The following is a 10,335-nucleotide window of genomic DNA, read 5'->3' as shown; positions in this document are numbered from 1 at the left end:
GAAGAGCCAGCTCTGTCCGAAGACGTTTCCGTGGTCATGTGGCCGGCATGATTAACACCAAGGCGCACGGAACGCTGTGACCTTCCCACCGAAGCGGTACTTATTTATCTACTTGCAATTTCTTGCTTTCGAACTGCTAGGTTGGCAGGAGCTGGGACTAGAGACGGGAGCTCACTCCGTCATGCGGCAACTCGGGTCTTGAAAATATCATATATTTTCATATACAGAAATCATATTCTTTGGTGAGAAAATGCAAAATATGTACTGAGCAGTAGGTAATAAGGGAAACAACACAACTCTGTCTTTGTAATCTCTTCCCATATAATTATCTCTGTTAATAGAATATTGAATTGTCAAAGGCTGAATATCGCTGAATTCTTGGTTGGGCTGGCTCTTGCTGAGAGTATTATTCCTCTGCCTCTGTGGATCCATGGCAGGATAGATGTTGTGAATGGGAACCTTTCATTACAGAGCTGTTCACCTGTGATTAGTGTGCTGTATGAAAGCCCAATCGTCTGTATTCATATCTTGCAGTGAAAAACCAGGCACGTTGGGTACAGCAGTTTATCTCCGACATGGCCAGCCTATACTTGAACACCAAGGATGCCAACTTCAACATTATCCTGGTGGACTTTGATAGTGATGACATGGATGTGGAGAAGGCACTGCAGGAGGCTCACCTGCCCAGGTAACACAAGCAGTGATGCAAGCCCATTTCTCACTGACTGTGCTTCCTGTGTCAGTATAACTCAGTCAAGTCAAGTCAGCCTTTATTGGCCTATATCAGTAGAACAAAGTCATTATAAAAGTATACAAGTAGGACACAGTATTACAAATACATTGAATAAAATAATAGGTTATAACTGTACTTTTCTTGGCGTAGCAGCATGGCGGATTGAAGGCACTTAGCCACTTTCTCAGTTACTTCAACAGAGGAATCATTCAAAAGTTTGTAAACTTCATGGGGATCTGAAAAACCCATCATGTTGGCCAATATAGAGTTTAGATATTTAGAGCGTATATTTACATAAAAGTGACATCGCAACAAAACATGTAAGACCGTCTCAACACATCCAGATCCACAAGGGCAATGTCTAGCCGCATATGCTGTCTTATTGAATCTGGCTAAAGAGAAAGCTCTGCGTAGTTGTGGCGCTTGTAGGGAGGATAAATATGAAGCCATCCTACCGACAGTGAGGGGCATCTCAAAGCTCAGAGGAGAGCAGGTTTTGTTGGCAAGACTATGTAACTCCTGACGCTCAACATCCAACATCCTCTGTTTGATCAACTGGAATGCGCCTGCTGATGGGATCACAGAATCCAAAAATATACCCATGGCCTTAAATTTTTCCCCTCAATATATGTTAGCCAGTTTGACATGTTAGACTCTGAGAGCATTTGCTATATGAGGCTCCCCGGGTCAGAATTATAATGCAGACGTAGCCAATATTTAAACGTCATAAGCCACGCTCTGGTTTCGACTAGATTCAGACCTGTTTCTAAGCAAAGAGCTGCATATGGGACAACACTTTGGCAAGCCCAAAACTTTACGTAGGAATTTGGGCTGAACACAATCGGTGGTACTGTCAGGAGCTCTGATCCATATCGGGATGCCATACAATAGTTGTGAGATCACTTTGGCATTAAAGATTTTTTAAAGCCGCTGGTACAAATTGGTCACCTCTCCTGTAGAAAAAACGTGTTATCGCTGAAGCACTGATATTAGCAGTATTCATTGCATGTTTGCATTGGATAAACCAGGGCCCATAGTATTGAAAGGAGAGGCCAAAACTCAGTCTTCAAGCAGCCCAGCACTCCTCTGCTTGCTGAGTACAGCTGCTAATACTTGCCAAGCACATTCCTTTGCATCCTATAGAAGGTACAGCTGGTCACTAGGGAAAAGAGGGAGGCCGTTTAAATAAAATCTGATACCTGGTTTCCTCTCCAAGGTCATGTGTGACTGGCCTCGTTTTTTCAGCTGTGCATGAGAATGAGACTTGAATAGCCAAAGGTAACAGGAGAAACGCCTCAGTGCAGGCCAAAGACAGAACAGTCCGTGCTGAAACAGCTCCCCTTAAGTATGAAGAAGGTGTGTAACTAGCTACAGCCGCTGGGTGATGCCTGTCCTTTGCAAGCTGACACCAAATCCCCCCCCCCCCCCCCCCCACTTTTCTGCAGGGCTTTTTTTGTAGAAAAAGCCCAGCAGGAACTCATTAGCATAATAGGCCACACCCAACAGCAGAAATTTATTTGCTTATTAGGACACATCCCTGACAGCATAGCTCATTAGCATATTAGGCCACACACACCATGTTACCAGAAGTGTGGTCATCCAGCCACACCCACCTTTTGCTTCTTATTCTGTTTACCTTGTTTGTTGTCAAAACCCAGGGCTTTTTTTGGAGCAGGAACTCCTTTGCATGTTAGGCCACACACCCCTAATGTAGCCAGTCCTAATGAGTTTCTGCTGTTGGGTGTGGCCTATTATGCTAATGAGTTCCTGCTGGGTGTGGCCAACTCGGGAGCCAGCCGGAACTCCGTTCCTGTGCGTTCCTGCCCAAAAATAGCCCTGATTCTCTGTGAATATCATTCTTAGGCTGGCGAGTTTTAATTTGAGGATTTATCCACTACAAGCTTTGCATCTGGATCCTGTGTTTCCTTGAAAGTGAATTCCATTTGTTCACCTCCATTAAAACTGTGTGTTAACATCGCAGCCTCAGCTGATCACCCAGCCAGGGCTGCGAGTTTATTTTGTGTCTTTGTTTTGGTTCTGATGTGTTGCTGTAACAGGCAGTGATCAAGAAAATGTTACTGATGAGCCAGTTTGGTGTAGTGGTTAAGTGCGCGGACTCTAATCTGGGAGAACCAGGTTTCATTCCCCTCTCCTCTACTTGCACCTGCTGGATGACCCTGGGCAAGCTGTAGTTCTGATAAGAGCTGTTCTTGAAAAAGAGCAGTGTCTGTCAGAGCTCTCTCAGCCTCACCTGCCTCACAGGGTGTCTGTTGTGGGGAGGGGAAGGGAAAGGAGTTTGTAAGCCGCTCTGAGACTCCTTTGGGGAGTGAAGGGCGGGGTATAAATCCAATCTCTTCTTCTTCCTGTTCTAAAAACGAGTTGTAGTGTAAGCATGTCAAATTATAACTTGTCTCAACCTTTTCAGCATCTCAGAAACACACATATCCGCACTACTGGCAATATGCAGATTTACTTATACTTAACTGAATAATGTTTAGTGGAAAGACAGCTGATTAATCCACTGCAATTCCGTGATTGGTGGGTAGCCCTGATTCTTGCTCATCTGTAGCCTGGCTGATTGTAGTTTAATGTTGCCCTTCAGGTGCTTTATGTCCAAATGATTTCACCTTCTGGATGTTTGGAAGGCCCTGGTAGTTACGGCCAGGTAACTCATACAGTTACCTGTATCCCCCCATCTTCTTCTCATTCCCATCCTCTGTTGTCTTCACACCGTTTTCCGGCTTGTTCTCGTTCACAGGTACCAATACTTGAAGCGTGGGGGGAACTTTGAACGCTCTGCAGGACTGCAGGTTGGAGTGGACTCCATTGAGGTGAGAACTGAGGAGAAGAGGGGTGGCTGCTCCCAGAGCTGCTTGGCACCTGGTTTGCCACACAGTCATGGCCTGTCTGTGCTGCTCTCTTTGATACCCGCAGGACGGCAGCAGTATTGTTTTCCTGTGTGACCTGCACATCCACTTCCCCCTCAACATCCTAGACAGCATCCGGAAGCATTGTGTGGAGGGGAAACTGGCTTACGCACCCATCGTCATGAGGCTGGGCTGTGGGAGCTCTCCGCAAGAACCCAATGGTAAGGCTGCAGAAGCAGAGAGAGCTAGTCTGGCAATGAGGCAGCAGGACAAGACCAAGACGCGCTAGCAACACAACGAAAGCGATGCTAAAGCGATCCTGCTGGCACTGCAGTGTGCTCCGCTTCCGACCTACCACCGGGGCGGATTAAGGCTCACTGGCACCCTAAGCACTGACCAATCTTGGTGCCCCCCTCCTTTTGCGCACCACTCAACTGAACACGCTTCATTTTTGATGTTTACATGGGGCTGAAATTAAAAGGGGGCAGAGAGGGACATTGAAATGACTGCCATGACAACTGAATTTGGCTCCATCATTTTACTTTTAAACATAGCCTATGACACTGTGGTGGCTCAAGTGGTTAAGATGCTGAACTGCAGGCTGTGGAAGGTCGGTAGTTCAGCAGTTCGAGATCTGAGTGTGCCGCATGACGGAGTGAGCTCCCGTCTCTAGTTCCAGCTCCTGCCAACCTAGCAGTTCGAAAGCAAGACATTGCAAGTAGATAAATAGGGACCACTTCGGTGGGAAGGGAACAGCGTTCCGTGCGCCTTGGCGTTTAGTCATGCCGGCCACATGACCACGGAAATGTCTTCGGACAGCGCTGGCTCTTCGGCTTTGAAACAGAGATGAGCACCGCAACCCTAGAGTCGGATTCGACTGGCTTTCAAGCAAGGGAACCTTTACCTTTATGACACTGCACCTCGCCAACAAAAAATAGAAGATAACCCTCGGGTGCACCACGATCTATGTGCACTAGTTTTATCAATTTGTTTTTTTAACAAATCTTCATTCATGATTTTTTTTCTTTTCACCCTTTTCCCAACTTTGTGGTGCCCCCTTTGGCCCTGGCGCCCTAAGCACGTGCTTCGTCTGCTTAATGGTTAATCCGCCCCTGCCTACCACTCTTAAAGGAAGCCTGTGGCACTAACTCTTAGAAACACAGAATCCTTACCTGCACTTCTCTTCAAAGAGAATGGGATATTTTACACGTTCTTTTTCTCACTGCTGTCCTGAGAGACCATGAATAATACCCAGATATTCTAGGACTTGTTCATGAAGCCGTGTTAACTTTATAGCTCAAATTTCACATGGCCTCTGTCGAGAAGGGATTGGCATCCTCACAGGCCAACCGGGAGGCCAAACGGTTTGCATGTGAGTGATATAAAGTGTCCAAAACAGAGCACAGGAGTCTTGGCTTCAACTTCCGTGCTGTGAAACACAAAGCAAACTACCTTGCCGTTCTTATGACTCTGACATGAAACGCCTTAATGGGTAACGCTGCCAGGCGTTGTTCCCCCTAAGCTGAGTTAGTGTGAGCCAGCTCACAGTCTTTTAGCCTCTGGCTCACCCATTTTTGCCTCAGCTCAGGAAGGGTTGGCCCCGGAGCAAACTAATGTATGTAGTAGCGGAATGGCTCGCTCACAGTTTTAATGCTCAGCTCACAAAGGGGAAGTTCTGCTCACAAGACTCCACAGCTGAGAGGGAGCATTGCTGCCAGGTGAGGACGCTGGGTGGCAAAGGGTGGAGGGGAGAGTTAGCCCACGTGTTAATGTTTTTGTAGGAAGCAGAAGTGAGAGAACCAAGCAACAGAAAGTATACACCGAACTTATGGTTTACTAATACAAAGTTAATAATTGTACTCAGGGCAATTTTGGGGCAGGAACGCACAGGAACGGAGTTCCGGCTGGCTCCCAAGTTGGCCACACCCAGCAGGAACTCCTTAGCATAACAGGCCACACCCAACAGCAGAAACTCATTAGGATTGGCTACATTAGGGGTGTGTGGCCTAACATGCAAAGGAGTTCCTGCTACAAAAAAAGGCCCTGGGTTTTGACAACAAACAGGGTAAACAGAATAACAAGCAAAAGGTAGGTGTGGCTGGATAACCACACTTCTGGTAACATGGGGGTGCGGCCTAATGTGCTAATGAGCTGTGCTGTCAGGGGTGTGGCCAAATATGCTAATGTGTTCCTGCTGTTGGGTGCGGCCTATTATGCTAATGAGTTCCTGCTGGGTTTTCCCACAAAAAAAGCCCTGATTGTATTAATGGGACATAATGATTCTTCTCTGAATCTTCAGCGCCTATTAGCTTTAAGCAAGGGAACCTTTACCTTTTTAATGCAAAGTTAATAATTGTATTAATGGGACATAATGCTTCTTCTCTGAATCTTCAGGGTCTCTTAGCTTTGTGCAGTAGGTGTTCTCTTTCTGTCAGTTATCCATCATCTACAATCTATTTCATATTTTTGAGTCCTGCGTTAGAAACTGGAGACAGAACTGCACGGGGATGGCTGGGATAGAGAAGGTGACCGAATGGATGCCTTCTGCTTTCTTCGAGCGCTTTGTCTTTGCTGAGACAACCTGGAAAGGAGGCTGACTGAGACTGATTGACAAGGATTTTCCTGGTGCCCTTTACTTCCTCGTCCATAAACCACTCAGTGTTTTTTTTTTCTATCAAGGAGCAGGGTTAGTTGAACATGTGCTTGGCCACCTCGTTAGCAAGACGGCAGGTCAAGGGAAACTTCCTGTTAATGCAGTTCCTTGCTGAAGGTGGTAGGGTCGTCCCTGCTTTAATTCTTTCCCATCTACAACTCTGTGCAGTGGGTCTTAGCCACTTGTGTGTTTCCTGCTAATTATGTTACAAACACACACCCAGGATATGCCAAGAAGGGTGAATTCTGGAGCCTGTATAAACCTGACAGTTTATATGATTTTTCTGCATAATTAATCCTCCTGGCCATAGGGAGGAGTTATGCTGGATTTTGAAGCTCCGCTCACTAAAAGCCTGGTTTTACATTCCACACATATACACCTTTGACTGTCAGGGCATCTCTAAAAAAAACCACTACAAACAAATTCTTTCTTTAAAAAAAATCTCAAGATTCTAAGTTCTAGGAAAATAGCAGATTTCCCTGGCCTTAGGGTTGCCAGGTGCTCCTGGGGGGCGGGGGTTCCCCCGCTTAAAGGGGCCCCAATCCGCTGGTCCAGGATTCAGCCGGCAGGGGGACCCTCCCCCCGAAGTGGCCACATTGGGCCGATGTGCTCAGCGTGATGCCGTCGCCTGGAAGTGGCATTATCACGCTGGGCCCGTCACTTCCAGGCGACGTCGTCAGGGTGAATGTCCCGGAATGGGACCACCCCTCCCCCGCTAAAAGAGGTAACTAACCTGGCAACCCTACCTGGCCTAGACGGCCTCTGCTCCTTCAAGCAACAGGATCTCCCTCCCTCCATTTGTAAGCTTTCCTGAATCCGCACGGGGCGTTACTTGTTCAGTTAGGCATTTATATGTTCCTTTTCTCCAGGGCTCTTTTTGTAGAAAAAGCCCAGCAGGAACTCATTAGCATAATAGGCCACACCCAACAGCAGGAACTCATTAGCATATTGGGCCACACCCCTGACAGCACAGCTCATTAGCACATTAGGCTGCACCCCCATGTTACCAGAAGTCAAGACCCAGGGCCTTTTTTTGTAGCAGGAACTCCTTTGCATGCTAGGCCACACACCCCTAATGTAGCCAATCCTAATGAGTTTCTGATGTTGGGTGTGGCCTATTATGCTAATGAGTTCCTGCTAGGCGTAGCCAACTTGGGAGCCAGCCGGAACTCCGTTCCTGTGCGTTCCTGCCCAAGAATAGCTCTGCGTTCCTCCTCTTTGGGGATCCAAAGCAGCTTACAAGAAAACCTGAAAAATCAGTGCAGAAAACGAAACTTACATCTGTTTATTAATATTTGCTGTTGATTAATAAATATGATATGCAAAGTCTCAGAAATCAATGGAACGAGGAGCTAGACCACCCTGTTCTGCCAAAGCAATGGGATATGGCCCTAAATCTTATACTTTGTTGTTTCTGTGGACCTCAAGCTGTGATTTATTCAGCAAAAAATTATGTTCAGGATATACTGCACACCACAATAGCCCCTTTTTAGTAAAGAACTGTTTAATTGCTGGCGCTGCTGGCATCTCTTAAACATATGCTTTGGGTCTGTCCAGTTATTCAGTCTTTTTGGGAGGAAGTCATTACTCATATCAATTTTGTATTAGAATATTAATTAATTTTTGAGGATGCTTATGTACTTTTAAACTATTTGCCTGTCTCCTGGAGACTAACTGATAGTCAGTGAAAATAGACCCCACCCCCATGCTCTTACTGTTGCTAAAAGACTTATATTACTGTACTGGAAAGATAAATGCCCACCTCCAGTAATCCAATGGATTGAGGACCTTTTGACTTTATTAACATTTGAACACATGGCATATAGATGACCATTGTGCACGGACGTATTTTTAAATATTTGGAAACCTTTATACAGATGTTTATCTGTAGACTTGCCATCATTATTATATTTTGATATTGTTTATTTCTTTCTGTTTGGGAATTTGGTTTGTAATAAAGAATTTAAATCATTTTTAAAAGAAACCTGAAATATTTTATATGTGAACAAAAAAATATCCAACACAAACTCCTGGGTTGGTCCTAACGGATGCTCCCTCTAAGCTGTTGGGTCTTGTGAGCAAAAATCCTGCTTTGTGGGCTGCTGGCAGTAAAGTTGTAAGTGAGCCATTTGGCTGCTGCATAAATTAGTTTGCTCTAGAGCCCTCCTCCCTGAGCTAAGGCAAAAATGTGTGAGCCGGAGGCTAAAAACCTGTGAGCTAGCTCACACTGACTCAGCTTAGAGGGTACACTGGTCCTAAGTCTACTGGACAGCTGACTCACAGCTACAGGCTACAAGTCATGGGCTGAGAGCCAAAACAACTTATGCACTTATTTTTCCTTCTGCTACTACTGATGAGGACAGCGGAAGACAGGAGGGCCTGGCGTGATCTGGTCCATGGGGTCGCGAAGAGTCGGACTCGACTGTGCAACTGAACGACAAAACTACTGATGTCCCTTGGTACTGAATCTCTTATGCAGAAATATAACTTGTAAAATATCAGGAAGTTCCTGCTGGAGTCTAGCTGTTTTGGTCCCGTTGCCTCTAAGAGGCCCACAGTTGAGATTATAATAAATGAAAATGCAAATGTGCACAGGTGCACATGCCCACACACACAGAGATAAGCAACATTGAATTTGCTAGCAAACAAGAGAGAAAGAGGAATTCTGCATATTTGGTAATGAGGAACTAACTGAATCCGAAAGATCAGGAGGTAACGTGGGGAGGGGATCAGTTTCATGCAGAATTCTGTGTTAATTCTGTGTCGTCGTTCACTACCTAGTTTCAACGTTATTTAATGTATGCACAAGACAATGTCTTTTGCAGCCAGTAGAGGACAGGCTGGCTTCTGTGGATAGCACAGTGGGAGGGAGATCAGGTCTCTGCCTTCTTACCCTTCAGGATCCAGGATCAGGACTCATTCTTAGTTCATCTTTTATCAGGCTATTGGGAAGTGAATGGCTTTGGCCTCTTTGGGATCTACAAGTCTGACTTTGATCGTATTGGAGGGATGAACACGGAAGAGTTCCGGGACCGCTGGGGTGGAGAGGACTGGGAATTGCTGGACAGGTCAGGCTACCATCTGTGATAACCTAAATTGGTGTACCGGTTCTGCAAGATCCTGATATCCGTTTGCCTATATATGCTTGTGCTTTTCTCTGTAAAGTCGTCAGCGCCTTGAGCTTTTGTAGGGACAGATACTTTCCTTGACCATGGTCAACGGAACAAAGATTTGGCTTCTACTGAACATGGCTTTACTCATTCGGATTCCATCTTTTCCCGTGGAGGAAATGTAAAGGATAATTCCCGAATCAGGAAAGAGAGCGGGGGACCCTTTCTGAGGCAGGGGTCTTGAGGCTCGTTCTACTTTTGTGGATAGGCCCTCGGACATGTGAGTGATGTCACCGCACAAGAGTGCTCAGAGCCTTTTGTTCAAGTCTCAGCCTGCACAGCATGGATCAGGGCGGCTGCTGAAGGAAGCAGTAGAGGCCTCAAGGGAGGAAGCTGTCAACACCATGCAGTCCAAATCCAGTACTTGTCCACTTTCCCATATAGGCACTTTCTCATATAGGGCCTCCTTGCCCAAACAGAGCAGGTTGCATTCTCCAGCAGCCCTAACCCTAGACATATTTTTATAGCGGCCCCAAAAAAAGAGGTTGAGACTCTCCTTCCCAAGCGCTGCCATTTCTAAATTTGTACTTTGATTCTTTGTGTGCCACAGCACACATCTAATCACCCTTTTTATTTTTTTAATAAAGAGGGGCAAAAGGTAGCATGGTTGTCCACCTCACCTTTTGCAAGGCTATCCGCCTCCGTCAGTTATATGCTGGCAGGAAGCGGCGTGATTGGCTTTGAAAAAGCATGGAGCTTTCATGCAAAGTCTGAAATGTGATCGGGGCCTGCTGTGACTGTGCAAAAAGGCCCCAAGGCTGCCAGTCGACTCAAAGATTTCCTCTTCAGGAGGTCTGGACCATTTTTCAGCTCTGTTATGTAGCATACAAAGTACTGGAATTCTGTAGGCCTCCTGGATTTAAACCTCTGCTTAATTGACTGAAAGCCAGTCTCCTGAGGTTTTGCAGCAGG

General features: G+C 46.1%; 1 protein-coding gene across 1 annotated transcript in view; it reads left to right on the top strand.

Annotated features, from left to right (window-relative positions):
• Nucleotides 1-10,335, top strand: part of LOC107108372 (N-acetyl-beta-glucosaminyl-glycoprotein 4-beta-N-acetylgalactosaminyltransferase 1-like) — a 45,113-nt gene that overhangs the window by 33,088 nt on the left and 1,690 nt on the right. Inside the window, exons 10-13 of the mRNA XM_015408796.1 lie at nt 535-688; nt 3,492-3,564; nt 3,668-3,821; nt 9,195-9,321. Of these exons, the coding sequence (XP_015264282.1) occupies nt 535-688; nt 3,492-3,564; nt 3,668-3,821; nt 9,195-9,321 (508 nt within the window). The remainder of the gene's footprint in view (nt 1-534; nt 689-3,491; nt 3,565-3,667; nt 3,822-9,194; nt 9,322-10,335) is intronic.

This window comes from Gekko japonicus, unplaced genomic scaffold (genome assembly GCF_001447785.1).
Source record: "Gekko japonicus isolate JY-2015 unplaced genomic scaffold, Gekko_japonicus_V1.1 scaffold3210, whole genome shotgun sequence".
Lineage (NCBI taxonomy): Eukaryota > Metazoa > Chordata > Lepidosauria > Squamata > Gekkonidae > Gekko > Gekko japonicus.
The sequence above is the reverse complement of the archived record's forward strand: the minus strand, read 5'-3'. Positions and strand labels throughout refer to the sequence as shown.